This window comes from Sphaeramia orbicularis, chromosome 11 (genome assembly GCF_902148855.1).
Source record: "Sphaeramia orbicularis chromosome 11, fSphaOr1.1, whole genome shotgun sequence".
Lineage (NCBI taxonomy): Eukaryota > Metazoa > Chordata > Actinopteri > Kurtiformes > Apogonidae > Sphaeramia > Sphaeramia orbicularis.
This window is the reverse complement of record NC_043967.1, coordinates 8,348,215-8,375,291: the sequence shown is the minus strand read 5'-3', so window position 1 is coordinate 8,375,291 and position 27,077 is coordinate 8,348,215. Positions and strand designations below refer to the sequence as shown.

The following is a 27,077-nucleotide window of genomic DNA, read 5'->3' as shown; positions in this document are numbered from 1 at the left end:
CTTAACAACATATGATGTCCTACCTTCTGTATTCATGAAGATATCTCAAACTGCATTTCACATTTAACTATTGAATCTGATCAGTTTTATTTATTTATGTCCAAAATGACAAACAAAAAGCAGACTTCACAATCTGTACAACATGTAACAACCTGATCAAGTACCCAAAATGCACCAGTCTGCTTCTCTGAAGTGTTACAGTGACATCTGGTGGAAAAGACTGAGGCTATACAGTATGTTGACACTTTGTATAGCTCTAACACCTTGTCCCTCAGCATCTGTAGCTCATTTCCTCTTTGAGGTACAGCTCACAAACCTTTACTTAATGTATCCACATTATTGTACTACTTGTAGCACTATTTTAACCCTGTGCAAGAATAGCCCAGACCTTTTGTGTTAACATCAAATATATGGTTTTCCTCTGTTGTGTATAACCTGTTATGACTAGGATCTAATATTTCCACTACTGAGATAAGTTATAGTTGTTAAATAAATGAAGCAAAACAAGAGGCAATGCCATGACATATACCCTGAAAGGCAAAAAAAAAAAAAAAAAAAGGTTCATTAGATTAAAAGATAAAGTTACTTGGCAGAATGATAGTCAAAGAATAAATCTATGGATGCAATTTGAGTTACAGTTTTAGTGGGAACAATTATTTTTATATTTGATTTTCATTGAAAAAAGAAACAGATGATCTCTCAAGCATGATTTGTAAGCCAGAGGATGGAAGGAATGAAGGCAGGAAGCCTAATGATGTAAGTGTGGAAAAAATATGTGGATCTGACAAAAAGCAATGTTACTGAGTGTAGACATTGTGAAATCTTATAAAAGACAAAAATGTTTGGGTTTGAAGATGTTTGCCATCGGAATGTAAATAGCAGTTTTTGGAATAGTTTATCATGAATTATTATAATAGAAGAAATTCAAAGTGTAAAGAATGTAAAGTTTTTATTAGGTTTTTGAACCACGTTATTTTCAAATGGAAAAACCTCCACTTACTAATACTGCAAACACTGGCTGAATGTGTATCGTCACTGAATTCATAATTTATGCTATTGTAGAATCAGTCTGTACAGGACTAGAGAACCACATGACATGATATTCCTCTATGTGTTAATAAATACATGCATTTACAGATGTGCATGAAGTCAATAAGCATTTTGTTTTAAGTCAGTTCCTGTGTTTTTTGATGCCATTGCCGTATTTTATAATTTGATGGAAGTGCACAGCAATCACCAAAGAGTAATACAATTGGACACCTATTCATCTAAATTGTCTCTAAAAGTTCAGAGCTTGCAGGTGGGTGTAGGTACACTAATCCCATGAAGCACCTGTCTGAATGAGGGTGTGGCAATCTACCCATGACCCTTAGCGTTAACTTCATCAACTGGATACCCCCTTTTGGATTGCCCCTTGCCCTATTCAGCCCTGGACCTCTACCTCATCCTGCCCTCGCCTCCTCCTCCTTGTCCTCGCCCACCATCACATTGCCCCTCATACTCTTCTGGACTTGGACTTTTCAGTCCCTTTTGTCCCATTCATGGATTCTCCAATCTATTTCCCCTAAACCCCTCCTGGAGTTGTACTCCCTTTCAACACTAGTTGAGTTTTCACTGAACTCAACTTTGCAATGGACTCATTCTTAATTATTTTATCCCTCTCTGTGTCAAACTGATTATTTATAATATGTATTAATCTACTGTGGTGTGTAATTATCATTATGAAATAGATGCAGTTGTATCTGTTTTTGTGATTTAATAAAATCCTGTTGTTGACTGTTATGATTAACTTCATGGGCTCTGATTGGTGGTTTCAGAGTTTTTTTACTACACCCTGGTGGGTCCAAGGGTGGGAATCTGAGTGCAGTTAAGTAGTTTTAATTGTTGAGGAATCAGCTGTCACACAAATAGAAAATGCAAGCAGGCGGGCAAGTCGTCTGCTTATTAATACACCACCACATGCGGATGCTGACCACATGGACAGGATCCTTGTCACAGTGGCCCAGGTTCAGTTCTGACCTTGCTGTATGTATGTATTTTTTTGTGACGTATCAACACCATTAAATTCTAAATTACCATTTTTCTTCTTGAAATTGCACATTTTCTCAGTTTAAATATTTGATATGTTTTTGGTACATTTTTGATGGTCTGTTGTGAATAAAGTATGAATTTAGGTGATTTCCAGATCATTGCATTCTGTATTAATTAGTTGTGTTTATGTTTTTTTCCCCAAGGAAAATGTTACTTTATAAGTACCAATAACATTGTGATGGAATGATCTGATGGTCTTGTTTGTGTAACTTCTTAAACACTACTTATGCTGCCTGCAAGGGGTAAAAATATTTTATTCAATAAACATAAAAAAGGGCTTCACAATCAATACAACACACGCCACTGTAAACAAACCTCTGAAATACCCTGGTCTGGGTCTAAACAGTTCTACAGGGACATCTACTGGCAAACACTGGTGCCTAATATCTGAAGTAGGTGCTGTTTTATTCTCCTCACTGAGTCTGTTTCTGCTTGTTATCGAGTCTTTCAAATAAACAAATAAATTCTCAATCAGTTCATTTCACAAAACAAAATCATCCAGGTATGATGTGTACCAGATGATGCAAAATTGAGTTTAATAACTTTCTGTAGTCCATCTTTATGTTTGTTGTTTTTGTAGGGTTGAAATGAGCATATTCTTTTCTCATTCTCTTTTCTTCAGATACAATGAGAAGGTACTGGAAATGACACAACCTTAAGATACACAAATTGAACTAAATTGAACTAAATGAGTTGTGGAGGTTAAAGTCACTCTTTGGTGTGACCCCTGACCCCATGATAAGAAACAGTGTAAACGGTTAGAAACATCTGACACGTGTTGAATGAAACTGGATATAAAACATTAGAGAATCAATGAAATAAGTCTCTTACTGCTGAACAAAAGGGTTATAGACATGTTAAGTGCAATGTCACACTAAATACTACCACTTTGGTTTAGAAGCTGATTGGCCCTGAAACTGTGTTTTTACTGCTGTACATACTTCATATATATATATATATATATATATATATATATATATATATATATATATATATATATATATATAATTATTATTATTATTATTATTATTATTATTATTATTATTATTATTATTATATACACAGATTGTATCTTAACGCAGAGACTGACAAATGCATATGTGGTCCTTCTAACTTTACTAAACCAACCTAATGATAGACTAGGACTTTTGCACAGTGCTGTATTTTCCTTACAGTTTGCATGTTTTCCTTTATCCAGGGTCCGTGTGAGCACGGCCCAAGCCGTGGGCCATGTCGGTGAGGGGCGGGGAACGGCCCCGCGGAGCCCCGCCTCCAGGCTTCCGTCACCGGCGCTGCTGGACTCGAGCAACTCGGCACCAACAAGCCGCCGCTGGCTCCGCTCCCCCTGCTCTGTGCTGAGTGAGGACTCGGTGCAGCAGGAGTCTGAACGCTGCGTGGCCCTCCCTATCTGTCCGTCATTTTTCCCGCACGGCTGTCGACATGGCCTCCGACGGCATGGACGAGCGATCTCCGCTGCTATCGGGTCCCAACTCGGAGAATGTGACCCCCACTGCACCCCCGTACCTGCAGGATTCAAGTCCCCGAGGTAAACACACGACACACAGGGCTCTAGAGCTCCGTAGCCTGCCTGCCTGCATTGCTGAATCATTTTGGGCGTATCGGTTTCTGCGATCATTTTGTGCGTAAATAAACTGCAAGGGCATCGGTTTGAAATGAATCGGCCGCTGAGAAAAAAGGTGGAGCTAGAGCTGTGAGAAGTGGAGCAGTGGGTTAGACACGGAGGGCCTCCATAACAGCTCCTACAGCACAAACTGCTTACATCACGACTCGCCCAGGCCTTCGTGTTTTGGGTCTCCCAAAATGTAAACCAGTCGTGATGAAGCACTCACAGACAGGGCCTCCGTGGACGTGGGGTTTTTGCCAGTGTCGCAGGCTGTTGATTGAAGGCAGAGAAATGACCCTTTGCAGATGAAGGCAGGAACCAGCCTTTGTCCCAGCTGTGACCAGCAGAATGACCAGATGTGGACCCAACCCACAGCACCACACAAACAAAAGACACAGTGTTGTCTTTGTTTGTTTATGTTTATGCATGAAATGTAAACATCGGGCATCAGCTGAGGAGCTCTTGATGCTGAAAAGGCAGAATGTGGGTCGTTCCTCCTCTGTGGGGGCTTTTCAGTCCCTATGACTGACTGATTGATATCACTGGTGTACATTTTTTTTTTTTTTAGATCTACATCAAAGATCAAATGTGCTAAATCTTACATACATTAATAAGATGAACTGCAAACAAATGACAGAACTGCTGGTTAGGCCATGTTTTCATGGAATATATTAATGTGTTATTACACATTTATTGGTTTATGCCCATTTATACAATAGATTTATGAATCTTCCAATAACGAGAACCTGTAAATGTACTGTGTATGTGTTGTGCAATGTGTGTAGACATTGTTTTGAAGAAGGTCTAATAGCTCTGAGACAAACATTCCTTCTGAGTGAAACCGATTCCCTCATTAATTCTCAGAATTTAACATTTTAACCCAAGACTGTATCTTGGAAACGACAGCCAACGAACATTTAATCTTATTTTTTCTTTATTAGTGCCTCAAACCTGGTAGTTTCGCTCTTTTTATTCTGTAGGGCTTTTACTTGCACGCCAATGTAATTTCTCTATATTTCTCTAAATGTCATACATTTGAGGTCTTCATCATTGCAAGTCATTTTAATACTCTTTTGTAAATATATGAATTTAGTTTTATCTATGAACCATGGAATGAGACAATTTTTTTTATTTTTTAATTTTTTATCACAGATGAGGATAAACTGTCTCTAATTATGCCTTCAAATCAGATGAAACTACACTTACTTTTGACTATTTTCTTTGTTTGTTGTGTTCCTGAGCTCATCCTCCACCCAGTTAGTGTTTACTTTCTCACCCTCAAAAAATATGACACTTCTATTGAGACTCTTTTCAGGAGTTGATATAAATATTTATCTTTCCACATGATTCAGCCGTGCAAATTGAAGTCAGCTTTTACCGTCATTCTGACCAAAGCATGTTAAAGTTCCACGCTGTTACTTGATTTTACCTACAATTTCTGCCCTACAAAGACCTATGAATAATTTAGCTTTAAAATTTGCACTCTATTTGGTCATGTAACATAGTGGAAATTCTTGCCGATTTTAAAGAGGGATCACATGTTTTCCTTTGTCTGTCCTAGCTTTTTGATATTTCTTCGTAGTTATTATTTTTTCAGTGTCTGAGCAGCACAAATATGTATTCCTGTAAGATAAACATATATCTGTACTAACAGAGTGATAACAACTAAAGAACCATGCAGTTTTTCCTAGCAGTTATAAGGTCAGCATGTCGGCAGATAACAGGAACGACCCTCGTCTGTTTTTCAGGTCTGCTATGATCTGAGCCAGCCTCCACCTTTGAAAACATGAATATGGGTTACAGTACCATGATGCACAGTGTCTCCTGACCCAGGCAATTACAGCTCATTAATCCTCGGACTGTTTGGGGTAACAGCCACTGTTGTGATTGACCTTTGCACTAAATAAGGTTGCACAAATTCTGAATTAATGATGCAGAATATCACATTTTGCACTATAGTAAACATAATTCAGTTGACTGATTTCAGTGCAGGTTAAAAGTTGTTTTTTTCCTGAGTGAAAGTTGAGGTTTGAAATCACTCCGTCTGGTCGCCACATGACAAATATTTGGTAAACAGTGCCACACTGAATAAACCTAAAGATAATACATTCATATAACCACAAATGCGATAAAATGTTTGTTCAAGATCAAAATGTGCATGAGTAAAATGTGCATGAGTAAAATGTCCCTGTCATAATGATGTCATGGGTTTATTTCTTATGTCAATAGTTTGATGGATGTAACACAAGTAATAACCACTTGAATCTGAAAGGAGCAGCTGCTGTGTGCAAGAAACAAAATGGAAAATTGTAGGAAAGTCTTACTTTATGTACTTACATATATGGTCAAAGACCTGTTTCATTCCACTCCTTAAGACTCCTACAGATTGTGATTTCAGCAGGCTTACTAGTTTATCAGCAGCCACACTGTGTGAGATGGATCTCATAAACTTGGGTATAACACATGCAGACTGTGATGATGAAATCTACTGAATCTCACAAGAAAAGATACAAGAATCAAACATCATCACTGCATGTTGTCCACTTGCACTGCCATAGCTGTACACACTGAAGATAAGCTTATGTCCATCCTGTTACAATAATGGTATATATATGAACTTAAAAAATTTGAAGTCAAGGGGAAGGAGGAGAGTGTGGACCTGGTCATGAGTCAGGAAAAGAAGTAAACCTGGCAAATAAAGTTTGAGGTTAGTAGTTTTAGCTCCATGAAAACACCTGTTGCACTGATCAGTCCATCATTTCATGCTGAGTTCCTATTAGTTGTTAAGTAGATGTAGGTTGTAGTCACTTCACATTATGAGATGGTCTAAGAAAATATAAATGAATGTGTTTACCCAGCTTTAAGTTGTGTCATTGTCTGTATTTGCAAATGTGGGGCTGTCTTCAGCCACAAATAATATTTCATTTGAATAAGTAAACAATGAAACAAACTCTTCATCTTAATCCTTTACCTCTATGACTTAACTATAAATATGTAATTTTCACATTCCCAGCCCCTAACTGTTTGATAGTAGTTTGATTTCTGTCTGTATTGTGTCTGTATTCAGAAAATATCCCTCACTGTGTTTTTCTCTGTGCATACAAATTACATTGTCATGTCAAATGATGATGTTTTGTGTTACTTCAGCCTCTTGATGGATGGACTGGATTAACGTAGTTCATATTTTTCATACATGTCTTTGCATCCCCACGGGTTGCTCTGTAGCAAATGAATGAATTCATTGACTGTGTAATACTCTTTAAGGGGCATTTCAGGACAAAAGGCTTTATCAAGAAAACAGATGCAAAAAATGAAGATTTTGTTGTTCTGCACCAGTTAAATCTTGGAAAATTCATATTTCGCCATTGGATTAACTTTAAGGACTTTAACACTAGACTGTAATAATCTATAAACTTGTCGGCTGCTTGTCTGAGTGTCACAGCGCTGAGAAAATAAAGCCTTAATGAATGTTGGTATATTCCACAGCCTAGTTTCTCCTTCCTTCTCTGCATCCCCAGATTACAGCTAATCCTACCCTCTTAGGTTTGTTGGTCTCCAGTAAGGCTGCACGATTTTGGCCAAAAATAAATTATATAAATAGATTTTTTACTGTAAAAACTCAATTTTCGATTTCAATTTCTGGGTAAAACTACAAAAGACAACTGAAGTCGGCAGGTCATTTTCATGTGCAGCCCGCAATGCAACGCACTGCTCCCACACTGGTGTGTGATGATGTTTGAGGTGCTGAAATAAGCTGGTTGTGTTGCTGTCACCGTCAGGCAGAGTTTGCAACGAGGAGTGGTTTCGTCTTCATCGAAAATGTCGAAGCCGTACCGATTCCACACTGCCAGCTTGCTCTTGCTGTTTTTAGCCATGAACTTCTCACTCTCCTTAGCAAATGCCATTTGTATACTGGTGTGTGGAGACCAAAGACTGTGGAGACCACTCTCACAGTTAGGAGGAGGAGCCTAGAGTAGCCCAGAGGCACACGGCCCGGAGACACGAGAGATGAAATTTGATTTGATGATTACCCTTTTTTAAATGTTGTTCTTCAATAATCCGATTTCAATTTAAAATCGATTGGTTGTGTAGCCTGAGTCTCCAGTATTTCTATTAGCCATATTGTGAAATGGATTAATTTGAGCCAAAGAGTGAAAAGTCCAGGTATTTTGCAAGAAGAGACTCACTCTGATAATGCTTTCATGCATTATCAGCTGCATTTAGGTGGTGAGTCAGTAAGAACTGTAATTGAAATGTATTTGCTATTGGATCAGTCTCAACCATGAGAAATTGCCATATTGCCATATTAAATATTAAATATTGTCATATTTTAATAATAATAATGGATTAGATTAATATAATGCTTTTCTATAAATGCATACTCAAAGCACGTACAGTGGATCCATTATTCATTCACCCTCTGGTGGTGGTAAACTACATGACGAAGGCGTGGCTGCTGATCCGTGCCTATGGCATCTCCAACCACCACCGAATATTCATACACCAGTGTGAGTAGCAGCACTGGAGACAATGAGGGTGAAGTGTCTTGCCCAAGGACACAACAGCACATGACTGGGACAGAGCAGGATTCAAACTGCCAACCTTTTGGTTATTGGACGACCCGCTCTACCATCTGAGCCATGGCCACCCCCTACATTCTCATATACTACCTCTGCCAAGGAGGAAATGGCATAGCCTGTGTCTGTATGTCTGTCAACAGGATAAAAACAAAAACTACTGCACAGGGGGGTAGGGCAAGGGCCAAGCCAAGGATGAATTTTGGAGCAGATGCATAAAAAAGGGGGAAAAAATTGAGTGAGAAGCAGAAAGGATTTATGATCACTTGGTGCATACAAGCAATTCAACACTAAACTACAAATCCCACAGTTAGTCATCTGATCTTTCCCTTGTTGATGGTGCCACCTGAGCTGAAGGGTGTGATGGTGCTTATATATTGTGGAGCTGCTCCTGGCTGTAGTAGAGTGTTCTTGCCTCTGGGTCAAAGGGCAGCCAGTGAAAACCTATAGTTGCTATATTCAGAGTCATGAGGGGCCAGTAGTAGTTTGGGAACAGAGGAACAACTATGTGCAAGACATTCATTGGAATTTCCTTGTTTCTTTAATACAAGTAAGGCGAAGGTGACTTATTTTAGATTTTTATGTGCCTGTGCAGTCAGTCAGAGTGTTTGTGCTTTGGCAGGCTCTTGCATTTATGACCAGGTTTGTCCAAAATATACGTGTGGTGTACCATCTGTTCCAGTGTCAACTTGCTGTTTGTCTCTGAATCTCAAAGCCAAACTCTCTCACCCATTGACCCACACCATTATTACTTAGACAAGAAGGAAATTGCTCATTTGTCCGATGACAGTAGATCCCTTGTCTCTTTTGGCTAGTTGACCAGGAGGCTTCAGGTTTAAACCTCCTAACATCCACTCTTTTCAGGAGGAGGGATATAATGTAATGGTAATGCATGTTTGTAGATGCATGCCATTAACAGTTGCTTGTTTGTTGTGTGCTCTGTCCTCCTCTCAAAGCCGAACTACCTCCTCCTTACACAGCCATCGCTAGCCCTGATGCCGGTGGTGTGCCCGTCATCAACTGCCGCGTTTGCCAGTCACTCATCAACCTGGACGGAAAGCTGCATCAGCATGTGGTCAAGTGCACAGTCTGCAACGAAGCGACGGTAAGTGGACCATGTCAAAGAGGCAGGCGACAGCTGGAGAAATGATTAGGATCCTCTCTTCTTGTCTCTTCTAGTTTCCTTTCATCTCCTCTCCTCATTTATTCTTGCTTCCTCTTCTGTTCCTCTTGTTACCTTTCACTCTCTCTCATCTCTGTCATATCTTCTCATTTCCTCCACTCTCCCCTCATCTCCTTTCACTTCTTTCCTTCCCCCTACTTTCCTCTACCCTTATTTCTTCTCATTTCGTCTCCTCTCCTCGTTTCTCCTCTCCTCGTTTCTCCTCTCCTCTCCTCTCCTCTCATGTCAATATTTTTTTGCTATTAAAAAACCCCCCACAACATTTGCTTTTGATCTTCTCAATATCTGTCTTAAGAGAAATCTGTCATATGTATCTCTGAATCAGTCCAGAGATGAGTGATCAATATGATGAAACAGCGTCACCTGTGTCTGAAGAGTAAGTTTCTCCAACTGTTTTGATAGACCTATTGAGGCACATATAGACTTAGAATCATGGAAGGAGGGATTACAGCCAAATGGTATTACATCAGACTACTACATCTAAAGCTGCAATAGCATGCACCATGTATCCTGTGATCAAGCTCTTTGCATTAATGAATACATGTAGGCAGAGTTAACAGGGTTCCTCTCATTGCAAACTAGACTTTTACACTAGATTCGTAAGTTTTTCATGTCATATAATCAAAACAAAACAGTTAAAGATTTCTGAAAATTCCTTTGTAGATCCAAATAAAGTCCTCTGTGTCTTCTATGATGCTATATTTAAATGGATGATATATTCAAATGCAGAGGCTGCATAAATGCTTCTCAAAGTATATTCATTGACCTACATAACCTTTCACAATGAGACATACTGGATGTATTTTCAGCTTTTCACTGCTCTGATCTTCCTTGACTTTGTATTTTTGTTGTGTATCAAAGTGCAGGTCCTGTCACTGAATTGACTTTTCTTTTCTTTCACATTCAGCCCATCAAAAATCCCCCAACAGGGAAAAAGTATGTGAGGTGTCCCTGTAACTGCCTGCTCATCTGTAAAGACACATCTAGGAGGATAGGATGTCCTCGACCTAACTGGTAGCTTCACAGTTTGACTTTTATTATACTTGGAATAACACATCAACAAACCTTCACCTGTCAGCATCTATACTTTACATCTGCATATTATTTGTGTCTGCTTTTCAATTATAATTGTGTCTGGTCCTCTTCCTATTTGCAGTAGACGCATTATTAACCTTAGCCCGGTGATGGTAATCCCAGAGGAACAACCTGCCCAGCCGGCGTTGCCCATCCAGCCTGAGGGGATGAGGGTGGTCTGTGGTCACTGTGGGAACACCTTTCTAGTATGTGAACTGACCAAGACACTCAATTGAACTAATCACAGGCTCCTCAGGGAGAATTTTGTTGCTGTGCTGTTGTTGGGCCAATATAGTTTATGAAAACTCTTAATGTAAAATGAAGGATTTACTGTTTTATAGTTTAATTTCACTCAACTCGGTCATGTACCAAACTTTGAGTGACTGAAAGGGAGGTCTCCAAAAGATTTAGAGCAGTAATTGCTGCAAATTCACTTTCCATACCTGACTTAATAAGTCTTGAGTTCCCTGTTATTGTAGTGTGGCCATATTGCATGCTCACATTGATTACTGATCAGAAGTGTGTATTTATTTATTCATTTATTTATTTATTTATTTATTTATTGCAAAGGGATGTATAAGGTACTTACCCATCGTCTGTATCCATAGCTGGTTTCTTACCTGCAGTGGATTGGAGTCAGAGAACCACACGGGAGTACTCACATTGAAGTTCAGTAATGTATCTGTGCAAAGCCAGACCCATGTCAATTCTTCTTTAGCACTTTGCTAGTTATAGAAAACATCGACACATGGGAAAAAAAAGTTGTGCCAATAAAATAACTAAAATTCTGCAAAAAAAAAAAAAGACCACAAAAGAATATTGCTGTCTCCTGTAATGTCCTTGTCCCAGTATTGCAACAGCCTGGGTGTAATTTCTGAAAGTTTCATTTAGTTTGACCATCTTACACTGTGACTGCTGCTCTGACCATGATATCCACCAATAGGAACTTAGCATGTTTACATAGCTAAAGATAATAATGTCAAGCTTGGCATCCCAAGTTCACCTAATTTCACCAGTCACAATCTCCTCCTCCTCCCTCTTCTGTGATTATCTTTTTCATACAAATAAATATAAGTGCAATCATTAGCTTAACTGTATTGTTTACCACTAAAATGGCAGTAAGACAGCATTGTGCTGATGACATTTAATTCATATACTTCCGTCGTCGTATGATAAAATTCAGAGAGTGCTGAAATCTCACAGTCTGTAGGAGCCATTATGTCTCTTCAAGACGTAGTTTCAGAAGGGAGAAGAATATCTGAAATGGTTGCACAGATACCAGATTATTCCAGTAGAGGACTGAAGTTCCCATGAGCCAAACTATGCTGTTGTATATAGGAGTAAAAGAAAATGTATTTTAGTTCTCAGTAACATGTATGCTAGGTTAATTCCCCTCTTATCTGCATTGACCAAGGTACTAGTTTAGATCTGGAATTGTTCTCCGGTGTCTTTAGTGGCAGCTCACTGCTCCAAGTGTGGGAATAAGTAATTACAGTTAAATTACCTTACTGCTGACAATAAAAGTGAAGTTAGAACTGAAAAACTTACTACTAAAAAAAATGAAGACTAAAGACTCCGTCACTTTTAAGTTGAAGCTGTTTTTAGAATATTCCTACCCTCACACAGCCTTTTCCTTCAGGGAACTGAAGCTGTGAAATGCTCTTCAAAACCACCAGACTCCTTTGACAAAAACAGTATTTTTACCTCGCAGACCGCCTGAGTTGCTGGTCTGGTGCCTCCTCTGTCAGTTCGGTTACTTGCGTTATAGTGGTGGAGAATCGTAGCTCCATAAAGTAAAAGTCCTGCCATGTATTTGTTCCAACCATTCACTGACCCCAGCCCATTTTGATGAGCACAGCTCCTCATCCAGGTAGATGGGATAATTAGTGGAATTGCCTGTGTTAAGTGAACAGGTAGAACCAATACATGGCAGGACTTTAATTTTATGGAGCTGGGATTCTCCACCACTGAAGCTGACTGACTGAGGCAGTGCCACACCAGCATCCCCTGTGCTGATACTGAGTTTTTAGGTGCCTTTGGTACTCCTTTCTGCTTCTTCAAACTGGGAGAAGGCCAACTGCTGTGACTTTGGATAAGTACAGTACCTCGTACAACCCTGCTGCAAAAGAAATCTCAATTCCTCCTTTAGTTTAACATTTCTCAGTGTCTCTGTTAAAGAAGAGGTTTCTCTTAACGTCCTCTTAACATGTGCACATTGTTGCTTGCGGCGTCTGTAGGGCAGTGAGGACGCCAGGTCATCCCAGCCAATGTCTGGCCTTCCCAGCGATGGCTCTCCCCCAGCACAACAGCAGGTTGACAAAGCTGGTCGTACGCTGATGGACATATTAACAACAGTCTAACCCTGCTCCTGTTTAGTCCGCTTCCTTATTTGCTCTGGTGATACAGACTTTGGACACATCTTGCTTTGAAAAAAATTTTCACCAACAAAACTCATTAAACTGGATTTTGCATCTCATTACAAATGCTGCTCATTTGCACTTCACATGTAGATTTTGACCCTTAAAAAAGCCAGATGTCAAAAGTCAAACATTTAACTGTCAATCAGACCTCAAGTTTCTGATCTATGATGACAGAAAAATATAACATTGCTTGTTAACATCAGAGGCCTTTGTGAAATAATTTTATATTGACAACCTAACTAACACGATTGAATGATGATTTTAACTGCTAATAATTTAACTGCATAGGAGTAATTTGTATAACTACACCAAGTTGCAAACATCATAACTGATCACATAAAATAATTCTCAATAGGTTTTTTTCTTGATTGTACCTAAAACACAATGGGGTTGTAGTTTGTAGTCTTTGTGTTTGCCTTTGTACGCATGCTGCTTTGTACTGGGACTTAAACACTGCCTTTTGTTTCTGTTTCCTCACAGTGGATGGAGCTTCGGTTTAACACACTAGCCAAGTGTCCCCACTGCAAAAAAATGTGAGTCAATATCCATGTTCTAGCTTAAGCCAGTGATTTACTTGAACAGTAGAAAAATATACCACACTGATACTTTGTCATGAGAAGGGAAAATGTGAATGTCTTCTCAGTTTTTCCAGTGCAGTTTAAATTATTTTACAGCTAAATTTGATAACCAGGTTAATTTGCACACTGGCTACAATATTCAGCCTTTGGAGGTTTGTAGTTCGGAGTCCAGCAGTCTGTAAGAGATGTTGTGTAATACTTAATCTCCCTAACTTTCTACATTTTTTGTTACCAGAGTAGCTGCTTTATGTCTAAACTCATGGAGGTCAGATCCTGGGCTTTTAGTAGGCTGGGCTCTCTCATACTTGGAAGCAGAAAGTGGGGGAGCTAATGAAGGCTAATCTAGACGTGTGACAGGAATTAGAGGCTGGCCTTAATACATGAGAAGTGCTAATGGAGTAGGAGGTTCTCATGCTTCAGAACAAGTGGTGGAGAACAGGCAGTTGTGTAGCTGTGCAGAGACACCAGCCTGCTGCTGTCACTAGTTTGACTCTACATTTGGACTTCTTTTTCTAGCTTATGTCATATGTTTTCTTTGTGTGATAACGTCTGTTAAGAAGGAATTTGAACACTATGTTTCATATATGTTTGTTCAGATATGTTTGATTGTTGCTGATGGTGATGCTGTTTTTTAAGAAATTATTTTAATATATATTACTTACTATATCCTCAAAGCATTGTACAATGTGTCTCATTCCCATACATACTCATTTATACACCAAAGTAACTTTACTTTTATTATTATTATTATTATTATTGTTGTTATTATTATTATTATTATTATAACCTTTATTTAAACTCAGAGATATATTGAGGAGGCAACCTCATTTACAATATAGTCGAGACAGAACACACAACATTTGAGACATACAATGAACATATCAGAAATACCAAAAAGTAAAAGTGACAAAGATGAATTGAAAACAGAGAAGTCTAATTAAAAACAGGAGCAGCTGGAGGTAAAATCAGATGCAATTAAGGATTTAAATTGTACTGATGATAAAAGTGTGGTAAGTTTTGGATGGTTTTGCAGACTGTTCCAGGTTACAGATGCACAGTAAGAAAAACTGGACTTTCCAAATTCAGTATGCATGGAAGGAACTTGCAGTCTGAGCCTGTCCTTTGAGTGTGTATGATAGACTTGCATTCAAAGGTACTAAAGAGTTAATATAGGATGGTAAAAGACTAGTGAGGGCTTTAGAAATAAATAAAATCCAATGTCTGTCATGCCTGTTACATAGAGAGGGCCATTCAACTTTAGAATGCAGGTCACAATGGTGAATGTTGTAGCTGCTGTCTGTGAATACTTAGGAGTATTTAGTATGTTGTCCAAATACTAGAGGAAGAGGAGAGAGGAGAGAGAATGACTGAAACTAAGATATGTTGCAAACTAAAGGTATGATTTGGTAATAATCAGTGTCAAATATTAAGCTTCTCTGGGGCAGCCATGGCCTCGAGGTTTGAGAACTGGAGCAAGGTACTTAATCCCCCCCATTTGCTCACTGGGTGCCTGACATGGCAGCCCACTTCTTCTAGCCTGCAGTGTGTGGTGTTCCTGCATGTTTCAGCTAGTTAAAGGATAAATGCAGAGGGTGAATTTCAGCGCATGTCTGCATGTAAAATTTACTGATGAGTAAAGGTTCTTAATTCTCCCTCTCAAGTGGAATTGCTCACTTGGAGGGAAAACAATAGCAAAAACAAATCAAATTGCACATAGATCTCTTTCAGTTTGATGTTCAGTTTCAGATTTATTTACCAATTACTTTGTTCAGTGACAGATTAATTTTATAGGAGAAATTTTCATTTAGACTTGAATGTTCAGTTCAGGACTGAACCAGGGTCTAATAACGTCAAAAATACTTTAATTCACCTTGACCTTTAAAAACCCACATCAGCACAGTACATGCCATGATTTGTATCTCCAACCCTGCCATTTGCTAACACGCTCTACCTGCTGAACCACAGCTGTGTACTGAGCTGATGAATTGAGTTGAAGATATTGTTCAGATGCACAGACCAACATGTCATCTTCTATTACACAGCAAAAGAAACAAGCCATGACAAACTGTCACTTGAAAATTTGTTGAACTGAATGAAAAACAGGTTCAGTGGGTGTCACAGAGAAGGCTAACTCTGAAGTCATTATACATACATATGAAATAAACCCTTGACTGTCATATTACAATTAGTGGAAAGTATGGAACTAAAATAATATGACAGTTAATATATTTCGAAAAGTGATATGACATTTTAAAAAAATATATTACCACTTTTCCATGAATGAAGGAAACAAAAAATTATAAAGTAAGAATGATGGGTTTTCAGGTCCACTACTGCCCATATTTCACAAGATACAGAGCAGTCAACTCAGGAACCTTTATTAATACTATGCTGAATAAAAACTTGAGTTGCGCGCACAAGTCAGCCAGTTTCTGTCCTACTTATTCAATGAGGAGGCCTACTCAGTGTTGGAAAAAAATCCCTTTACATGCTGATCTTCCGATTACCGCGGAAAGGTGCGGTGTCACGTACAATTTTTACCCCTGTATTATTTTTGTACTTTCGGTGTTTTCACTCATGCGCATTACATGGGTAAATTTGGTACAGCACGCAGCATGCTGGTTTTACACCTGTATTATTTTTACCCCCATTAACTGTGTAGTTTTGAATATCCAAATAAAGTAAAATTTACCATGGTAAATGATAAATAAATGGGGTAAATTCAGTACGACAGGATCACTATCGGATGTTTACATCGGAAAGAATGCGATTGCGCTTGCCCAATGATTTGGAGCATGCACATAATTCTTAGGGGGTATAAAAATTTGGGGGTAAAATTTGTGCAGCGGCATAAAGTGTGCGCGGCTTCTTATTGAAAATAGTAGGCCTATTATATATATTATATATGTATAATAAGTCTAATGCGACGGTGATCATTATTTGTATCAAATGTATGGTGTGGCGGCAAGGAACCTTACCAGCAGAAATGCTGGATACATATTTGCTGTATTACGTTGTGGGTACTTAACATTTTACTCAGTGTGTTCTGTTTTATGTGCAGGGGTTCAAGGGGGGTTGTGTTTATGTTTATTTACGTTAATGTGTCTGTTTTACAACGTTTATTAGCCTTTTTACGTTTATTTTTATTTTTATTAATATGACACCATTAGTCAAAGCTGTAGGCTGAACATTGCCTTACCTGTTCGTTGCAGTTTAGCTGTTGTTCATGCCATGTTATTGAAACTTTTGCTCTTTCAGAGTAATATTACTTCCTATGCTCTTTGAAATTGTAAATATCAATATCCTTCCTACAGAGTACAGGTGCAACAATATTGCCCTTAATCTGTTGTAACCACTTCAGGGTTAACATCAAGAGGTTTTTGAACCATGAGTTTTGCAGCAATTTGTGGTGCAGTGAGTGTGATTTCAGTCTCAGCACTGTCAGGTCTATTATCAGACTCAGTCTGAACAGGTTTGAGGAAAAAAAAAAAGAAAAAGAAAAAAAGAGCAATCACAGGGTTTGCACTAGGTTTACAGGCTGCTTTGGTGTTGTGTGGGTTCTAACATTTAAAGACAGGCACAGGTGGGGTATACAGGTGAAGCAATAGAATTCTGTTTTTTTTCTTTTCCAATTCAATTTCACTTTATATTAGACCATTATTATTTATCACCATATATGTACAATCAGTTTCAAAAACTAGGGCACAAAAACACATCCAAAAAGCTTAAAATAACTGTATTAAAGATGTCCAGTGGGGGCTCATTGCTTCCCAAAACCACTGTGGTTATAATGACTTATAATGGAAGTATACAATAACAAACCCATAGTTATCATGTTCAAAATTGCGGTCAGGAAGGACTAGGAAGTATGAGGGATTTAGAAAACAAATGAAAATGTGCGTTCAGTTCTAGATAATCTTCAAGATCAGCGGGAAATTGATTGTACTGATAGATATATGAATGGACCTGACCACAACACCTGAGGTAGACATCAGTTTAAAATGAAGCCTTAAAATTACCGTACCTTAAAATTCTGGCTCTCCAACATGATATCATGACTTGTGTAAATATACACACCACTTTTAATTCACATTAATTGGCGTATTATCTGTATGCATTATAACCTTTCCGCGTGCTCATGCCGCATCAAATACCCCACACTGAGGGCAAGGGTTAGCGTTAGGTTTAGGGGTTAAGGTTATGAGAACCAGAGATCTTGGTGTAAATTGAGACACGATCAAATGGCGTTAAATAACATGTGAAAGGATGAAAATGTATATGTTTAACACGCCAAATACCATAAAAACTGGCGTGACATATAACACAATTTCATTAGATCAGTCTCTGGCTCCTGTAGACTTACATTGAACTTCTCTAAAATACTAAGTTTTATTTGAAGACTCATTCTGGCCTCATTTATTTTATTTGGAACATCTAATGAGTAATTTGTGGTCCATCCAACACTCTTAAGGTGTGGTTATTATGTTTCACTAACAAGCCTGTAAAACACCTTTGTTATGAAATACTTGATGAAGCTTACTGTTTTAGTGCATCAGTAAGCTATCAATTAGCGTTAGCTCACCCAAGACCCCTTGCATTTAGACCTGTCTCCTCACTTCTGGCTCCAAAAAGCCAACAAGGCAGCAAAGAAGCTAGCAAATGACTGGCTTCAAAACAGCAACTCAGAAATCAGTGGGTGATGTTACAGTTACTACATTCAATAAATATATACATTCTGTGGAAATAACTAGTAAGAAAAGCAGAAAGAAAGTAAAAAGTGTTTATCACGTGACTACATGTTACAATTTATTCTTTGGGTCTCTTAGATGTTCAGTACAAATTCCAGTCCCATCTACTAAAAAGTAAGATATTTGCTGAGACTTGGAATATACACACTACTGATGAAATTCAGGGCCAAAAATTGCAAAAAATTAAAAATCAAAAAAAGAACTTGCAGTAGAGGTTTTGCAAAGTCCCGTGAACTTACAGAGGTTTGTACAACAATATTGTCAAGACATTTCCTGATATAAACTGTGTTGTGTGAGTTGAATGGAATAATGATCTTGTGTACAGGGAACTGATAACATCTTACACAGTGGCATGTTGCAGAGGAAATCCCCTTCCCACACCAGCTGTAGTAAGGACATCGTAATCTGCTTTACTCTATAGTTTGTTTGTTTAAATGTAGTGTACATCTAGCAGCTTCCTAAAGTAGTCACAGGTTAACTTAAATGAGATGCTGTGGAACAAAGAGATGTAAAGCAAGAGATTGTTTCAGAAAGTAGTTGCGGGTACAAGATCAGGTGATCAGGCACCCCTAAGCCATCTGAATGCCAGTGATTCCTGAAGAATGCTTGAGTCTCGTCACATGAGAGGCATGTGAGAACTGAGTGGTAGAAGAAAGTCAAGTCATAATGAACCAAAGAAAAAAAAAACCTGACGTCCTTCTGGTGCTACTGGCCACTTCACTTGTATGTACATTATGTTTCAATGAAGCCGTAGTTGGAGCTCAACAAACATGTGACCAGCCACAGGTGCATTCATGTGTAACTTCAACAACAGGGAAATGAGAGGTTTGTGTCTTGGGGTGCATTGGAGGTATTTCTGTTGTGAGAACACGATGAAACTATTTGTGGGATGTGGATGTGTTGTAGAGGAATCTATGAAAATGTGCAAAATGTTTGTGAGATTACGTCCACTTTGTGTGTGCGTACAGGTGCATTTAAAAAAACAGTTACAATTTGTCTTTTACACCACATGTACTTAAGTTTACTCGGTAAACATGCTCACTCATTTATGGAGTATTGAGAAAGCAAATATATTGGATTACAACTAAATGTGCAAAGTACACTGTCTCCAAATGTTAGAAAAACGCAAGTAGAGTATGTTTTGTGGATTGCACTTTGGATTTTTGGACTTCTGCTCCTCACATTTTCAGAAAGGCTCATTTGTTCAATGTATTTGAGGGGAATTATCTTAATTGTGTAACACTGTATGTCTTCCTAACATGTGCAATCAAACCTCCTATTCAACAGGACAAAAACAACATTAAAATGGACTAAAACGGCATCATAATGTTTCAAGTTGTGTTGTGCATAGTGAAAACTGATTTGCACATTTGAGTGAAGTACATGTTCATTATTATTTTTATTGCATTGAGGTGATTTGATTGGTTTAATTTAACATCACATTATTAGCCTTTTTAGACATTTATCTGTACTTCTACGGTTGGAAAGAATGTGAAGACTCTTACAATTCCCCATTTTTCTCTTTTTTTCCCCACAGATCCTCTGTCGGTAGTGCGCTCCCTAGGAGGCGCTGTTGTGCTTACATAACTATAGGGATGATCTGCATTTTCATTGGAGTGGGTTTAACAGTAAGTATGGGCTTTCTCCTTATTTTCCATTTTATATTAATAAAGGGAAAGAAAGTGTCAAATCTGTAGTGTTTTTGTTGCTGACTGGTTTCAGACTCAGAAAATTACTTTTATCCCACACAACCACATTTAAGACTGTCCCAACATGGTTATTCATATTGGAATCGTAATCACATCTCATGGGATTTTGGTCATTTAATCTTTAGATTGCTCAAAGAGTGATATTATGAAGTAAACTTCAGAGTTTTTAAGAGTTTGTATCAGCAGAAGGAGTTTAGAGCGCCTTTGGAAATCAACTCAGCTGGAAGTACACAGGTTACATCTTAAGGATCTCATGACCTCTTTAAATAAAATGATTAAAGAGGCAAGATCCGGCTATTTTCAAAAATGCATAGCTACAAACAAGAAGAACCCCAAAGTAATCTTTGACACAATTCACTCCATTGTGTCCCCTGCTGTCCCCGTGCTCTGTAAAGCTGACAGCAATGACTTCCTAAACTTTTTTACTGACAAGATCAGGGATAGTAAACACAATATTCCACCGCCTTCTGGCTGTCTGACCCAAGTTGATCCCCCTCTTCATACTTGGTCCTCTATCAACCCTGTGACATTGGAGGACATCTCAGCATTTTTATCGAAAACAAGACCCTCCTCCAACTCTGCAGACATCCTTCCCCCTAAGCTTCTTGTCAGAGTCTTTGACACAATTGGACCATGGGTCACAAAGTTTTTTTAACCTGTCGCTCTCGACTGGTTTGTTCCCCAGCTCCTTCAAGCAGGCCATCATAGATCCAAAACTAAAGAAAACCAACCTAGACCCCACTGAACTCAAAAGCTAAAGGCCGATATCAAAGCTCCCCCTACTGGCCAAAATCCTTGAGAAGGCAGTGTCTAAACAACTTAAAGCTTTTCTGGAAACACACCAAACTTATGACATTTTTCAGTCTGGGTTCAGACAATGCCACTCAACAGAAACCGCACTATTAAAAGTGTCCAGAGACATCATGATGGCGGCCGATTCCGGGAAATCCACGGTCTTGTTCCTGCTAGATCTCTCCTCGGCCTTTGACACAGTGGACCATACCATAATGATTGAGGGACCTGGTGGGGATGTCAGGTCCTGTGCTCGACTGGTTTTCCTCTTACCTGACTGGTAGAAGCTTCAGTGTGTCAATCAATAACACCCAGTCTGACTCAGTGGATCTACCGTGTGGTGTGCCCCAGGGCTCTGTTCTGGGGCCATTCCTGTTCTTACTGTATGTCCTCCCCCTCCCTCCTGGCAGTCTAGTGATGTCTCGTATCATCTGTTTGTAGATGACATCCAGATGTACTGCTCCTTTACGTCTTCTGAGCCCCACAAACTGAGTTCTTTAACCAACTGCTTGTCAGAGCTAAAGCAGTGGCAAAATGATAACAGTCTGCAGCTGAACTCCAGCAAAATGGAGACCCTCATTATTGCCCCGGACAGTGCTATCCCAGGGATTAAACAGCACCTTGGTGACTTGAGCTCTTCGGTGAAGACCAAACTGAGGAATCTGGGTCTCATCTTTGACCAGGCCATGTCTTTAGACTTCTACTCCAAAAACCTGGTGAAGAACTGTTTCTTCCAACTTCGCAACATCTCCAAACCCAGATCTATGGTGTCCATCAGTGAGCTTGAGATGATCATCCACGCATTTGTGTCTTCTCGCTTAGACTACTGTAACAGCCTGTTCACATGCTTAAGCAAGAAGGAGCTGGCTCATCTACAGTTTGTCCAGAACTCTGCTGCGAGGCTTCTGACCTGCACAAACAGGAGAGCCCACATCACACTCATTCTTAAATCACTCCATTGGCTCCCTATTCTATATCGTTTTCATTTTAAAATTCTGGTGCTAACTTTCTTGGGTTTACACGGCCAGGCCCCTGCATACATTGCTGCCCTGATTCAGCCCTACAGCTCAGCTCATAGCCTGTGGTCTTCAGGGCAGCACCTGTTGATGGTTCCTCGCACCTGTTTTAGTACTCAAGGTGACAGGTCTTGTAAAGCTGTAACAAAGCGTCTTTGGAATGACCTGCCTCTACCCCTACAGTCCATGGACTCTGTAGAGAGTTTTAAAAAAACACCTCAAAACACTCCTGTTCAAGCAGGCTTTTTAATTTCCCAACTGACTCAGGGATGTTACAAACTGATGGCACTTTATGTATTTATCATATTTTAATTGTATTTTATTGTGTTTTAGCGGTATTTTAATTGTATTTTATATCTACTGTTTATTTGTACTTCACACTGTAAAGCACTTTGTGACTCTGTGAAAAGTCGAAATAAATAAAATTTACTTACTTACTTAGATTTCTATCTGTTTGTGAATAATGTTAAAGGCATGCATTAGCAAAAGTCTCCAGTATATTATGGTGAGGTAAGATCTTTATAACCCAGTCTCTAAGCCTGAGATATGAAGTTGTGCAGTGTGTGGTGAAGGGGTTAATCATATCCAGGTCAAATCTGACAGAATCTGATCCGTCATCGCCTGTCAATAACACATTTAACCGTGTCGGGAAAACACCTGTGATGGGAAGCCTCATGTCCTTATACCATCTGAATTACAGTGACACTAAAACTGTTGAGCATAGCAGCTTTAAAGGGATATTAATTTCACACTCACACATAGTAGGTGACAGTAATGCAACTTGAGAAGAAGAAATCCATTTGGAGCTACTTTAGAGACACTGTTGCTGTGGACATGGTGGACTGTAAACTGTCACCTATTTCCTTTGTAGACATCAACAACTCATTCTATGATATCGAAAATGTGACTGTTCTAATTTACTTGTATTTATGTATTAATGAAGACTGACTAACTAAGGATATTTAATTTTATTTCTGCAATTAGATGCTCCTAAATGTCCATCCAAAAAGTATAACCATGTAAACTATGCAGCTTCATTTAATAATATTTTTCTTTTGTAAAGCTTTGTTTTTATTTCAGTTTCAGTTATTTTAATTACCTCTCAATAGTATCAGTTGCTTTGTTAATGTTAACAACCTTACATTCTCACATTATTATCTTTTTTACTTCTTAAAAAGCCAACAGAAAATTTAAAGACAAAAACGGTAATTATTGAGAAATTATGTTTTAGAACCGCAATTCAGTAAAGCTAGAATGTTGTGTAAAGGCATGCGCCCATACATGAGCTGGCAGACTGATCTCATTAAATGGCGTTGTATGTCATGCCAGTTCTTATGGCATTTGGCGTGCTATACCAACACATTTTCGACCTTTTGCATGTTTTTCAAGGCCGTTTGATCACGTGTCAATTTGCACCAAGATCTCTGATTCACATAAAACCCCTAACCCTAATCGTCAGTGTGTGGTATTTGACGCAGATTCAGACTGGACAGGGGGCTACTAATGGCATGAACATACACATGGAAAGCTTATAATACGTACAGATAATACACCAATTAAAAATGGTGTGTATATTTACGTGAATCATGATATCACGTTACAGCTGGACATTAGTATCAGTTGATAACTGCCAGTGTTGGTATCAGTATATGAGATGTCCTTTCACAGATGGCAGTGGTACGTATTTATCTGTCATGTTCTATTAAAGGTTTTTTCATTAATTTGTATATTGGAATATGTGCTCATTCAAAAATATGATGAAGAGCTGAAAGACTTTAAAATAGTAACTATTTTTATATTCATAATGAAGATCTTATGACAAAAACAAAATAAAGAGGCACCAAGTAACATCGATGTTGGCATCGGCAAAGAATTTTGAAAATAATGCAACAAATAAAAACTCAGATTCAAAACATAAAGTCAGTAAAATAAAATGTATAACTACTCTGACCCTGTAGATTGTAAATATTCCTTGTATCACCTACCTTTCTCTTGTCTCTGTTCTTTCTAGGTTGGTACTCGGGACTTTGCCAGCCAGTACAATGCCACCTACGTGTCCTGGGCATTTGCCTACCTGCTGGGCCTGATCTGCCTGATACGAGCCTGTTACTGGGGGGCCATCAAAGTCAGCTACCCAGAGAACAGCTTCGCCTAACATGGGCAGCGCACACCACACAGCTGGAACGTCAAACCACTACTCTCTACTCTACATTTCTAAAATAATTGCCTAAGTCATTTTTTGACAAAAATTACCTTTTTGCCTAAATCATCAACTACTCAGTTTCTGGTTACATGTTTTGTGTTTCTTGAAAATTCTGAAAAAATTGCATAGGCAATTATTTTAGGAAGGTGATGATATATTTGTTCTATATTTGTTTGATATTATCATCTTGTCCAGATTTCAATGTGGTCATTCTTAGAGAGTGAACTCCTGTGTGTCTGGACGGCAGAGTGTTGAGGAGGTGTTTTTGAAAGTTGTATTTGTGTCTCACTGAACACATCTACGGTATGTGAATCTGCTAGTCCAGGGGGATCCAAACCCTGTCCAGGTTTTGCATCAACCCCCCGAGGTACAGAATCAGTTGCTCATCCAATAACTGTGATTTTTTTTTTTCTTTGAAGAATGCCAAAATCAACTGGGTCTGTGCTGATTTTTGATTGATAGTTTAGTAGACTGTTTGGATTCAGTCATTCTGTACTGTTTTTTTTTTTTTTTTTTTTTTCAGCAGCCTCACTGACATGATGATTTTATTTTGTTGCCGACCAGACCAAAATGAGACAACCTACTAAGCAACATATGCCCATTGCACTACGATTATATGCAAACATATGTGTTGTTTTGCTGCTAGTTAAAATCCAGTTAGAGAAAGCTGCAAATCCATACTGTAATGTAACCATTTACCTTGCCTGTGTATAAGACATAGTATTGCTGTATGTCCGCTCTCAAAATTACCAATTTTTTAAAAGAAATTGTCCTTAAAAGCCCCATGCGTGCCAACTTTGCAACCCAGTATTAGAAGAGAAGAATAACAGAAGCTTGTTTTTATTTTTTGTGCCATGCAGCTTAAATCAGACTCCAGCAATAACCCTTTGATTTTAGCTGTTTTCAGTCCCACCTGCCTTTTTGTGTTTTTACATTGCCTTCTCATTGCTTAGAATGCAACCCCAGAACATGACGACTCAAGTTTGCATGTTGACTTATGACATGTCGTTTGTTTTCTGTCGCTGCTATGGTGTCTTTGGAGTCTAGCCGAGGTCGCTGAAGCATCCCCCCATCCCCTGGGTCTTAGCTTCTTCATGCCTGTGAGTTAGAATGTAAACCTTTGTCCCTTTGCCTCTCGCTGCTCTCGGACCTCCAGTGAACTCTGTGCTAGCTAACATCACTATAGGCTAACCCGGCATTCTGTCTCTTGACCTTGACCAGTGGGCACAGTTCAAACTTCTAACCTTGTTCTGAATGTGATGATGATGATGATGATGATGATGATGATGATGAAGCAGAAAATAATATTAAAAAAAAAAAAAAATACTCATTGTAAATAGTTCAGATTCAGTACATGGTAAACTTTAGTGTGAAGCTGAAGGAGCAGATGGCTTGTGGGTCTTTTTAAAAATGATAATTTATCAATAAAATGCAAAAAATGCTCATGTCCTGTTGTCGGTGGATGTCTGTGATCAGTTTTCAATTATGTTTTAGGCACAAACAACCAAAACTCAAGCATACAGACTCTCATGGTAAACTCTACGGGAGTAACAACCTACTATATGCTAACAATTTAAAAACTCATCACGTAATTAACTTATTTTGATAGAGGTTGGATAGAAAGCTTGGAAACTGTAAAGGAGTTTATTACCCCAGCCCCTGAAAGGGAGGCAAAGGTTTTTGGTGCGGGTTTTTTTTTTTTGTTGTTAACACTTTAGCAGCAAAACTATTGATTGAATTCATACCAAATTGGGTTTATAGATTGCCAGTGACCCAGGATACATGTGATATAATTTTGGGAAAAGTAGGTCAAAGTTCAAATTTTTTAATGAATTTAAAAAAAAAAAAAAAAATTTCTCATTTACTCATAATGGGCAAAATTTTTCTATGGTGTCTATATCTATGCTGATATCAGCTGGATTGATGCCTAAATAAGCTACAATACGTGCGAGGGGTGGATTTTGTTGTTCCTGGCACCACATGTTAACTATTGCAATTATATAGAAAAGGTCTCATTAACAGATTTTATTCTAAGGGTTTTTATCTGTGCTCAAATTTTATCATATGTCCAAGGCAAACTTCTGAGCATTATAAGTCTGGCCCCCAACAGCATCAGTAACTGCTAGAAATCTCCACCTAATGGACAGAGAGTAAGGATTCAATTCAAACGACTTTATACCCATACCCATAGGGCAATTCAGTTCATTTTCATTCAGTAAAGATTGAAAAAATGCATTACATGAGCAAAGATAAATTAGTCACACATATAGTTAATTATGTAATATAAATGATACAAAAATGTTCATCCTTTTTAGAGCAAATGTGTTCACATGTTACTAAAGTATAAAGTTATGTCACATAACACCTCAAAAGTGTCAGATGAGGCAAAGTCTGCACTTGTAAGCATACATCACATTGGCACTTTTCAACATTCATCTGCAGAGACTACATACAGGGTGGGGAAGCAAAATTTACAATGAACATTTAGTTGTTTTTTCTCAGCAGGCACTATGTCAATTGTTTTGAAACCAAACATATATTGATGTCATAATCATACCTAACACTATTATCCATACCTTTTCAGAAACTTTTGCCCATATGAGTAATCAGGAAAGCAAACGTCAAAGAGTGTGTGATTTGCTGAATGCACTCGTCACACCAAAGGAGATTTCAAAAATAGTTGGAGTGTCCATAAAGACTGTTTATAATGGAAAGAAGAGAATGACTATGAGCAAAACTATTACGAGAAAGTCTGGAAGATACTATTAAAGAAGAATGGGAGAAGTTGTCACCCAAATATTTAAGGAACACTTACGCAAGTTTTAGGAAGCGTGTGAAGGCAGTTATTGAGAAAGAAGGAGGACACATAGAATAAAAACATTTTCTATTATGTCAATTTTCTTGTGGCAAATAAATTCTCATGACTTTCAATAAACTAATTGGTCATACACTGTCTTTCAATCCCTGCCTCAAAATATTGTAAATTTTGCTTCCCCACCCTGTACAAGGAGAAAGACAGTGACAGAGAGGAAAAAGCATCCTTACCCAGCCTCATCTAGTAC

The 27,077-nt window shown here is 38.5% G+C and overlaps 1 protein-coding gene across 2 annotated transcripts; it reads left to right on the top strand.

Annotated features, from left to right (window-relative positions):
* The first annotated feature begins 3,383 nt into the window (after positions 1–3,383).
* Positions 3,384–25,460, top strand: pip4p2 (phosphatidylinositol-4,5-bisphosphate 4-phosphatase 2). 2 transcript variants are annotated; one of them, XM_030147701.1, is made up of 8 exons: positions 3,384–3,637; positions 9,249–9,397; positions 10,383–10,489; positions 10,632–10,755; positions 12,787–12,861; positions 13,450–13,502; positions 19,833–19,923; positions 23,824–25,460. In XM_030147701.1, exons 1-8 carry the CDS (start codon positions 3,532–3,534, stop codon positions 23,965–23,967), a joined length of 849 nt encoding a protein of 282 aa, XP_030003561.1. In that variant the 5' UTR covers positions 3,384–3,531; the 3' UTR covers positions 23,968–25,460. The 2 variants fall into 2 exon arrangements, with proteins under 2 accessions (XP_030003561.1, XP_030003563.1); XM_030147703.1 differs by lacking the exon at positions 12,787–12,861 and having other exon boundaries at positions 3,386–3,637.
* The last annotated feature ends 1,617 nt before the right edge of the window (positions 25,461–27,077 follow it).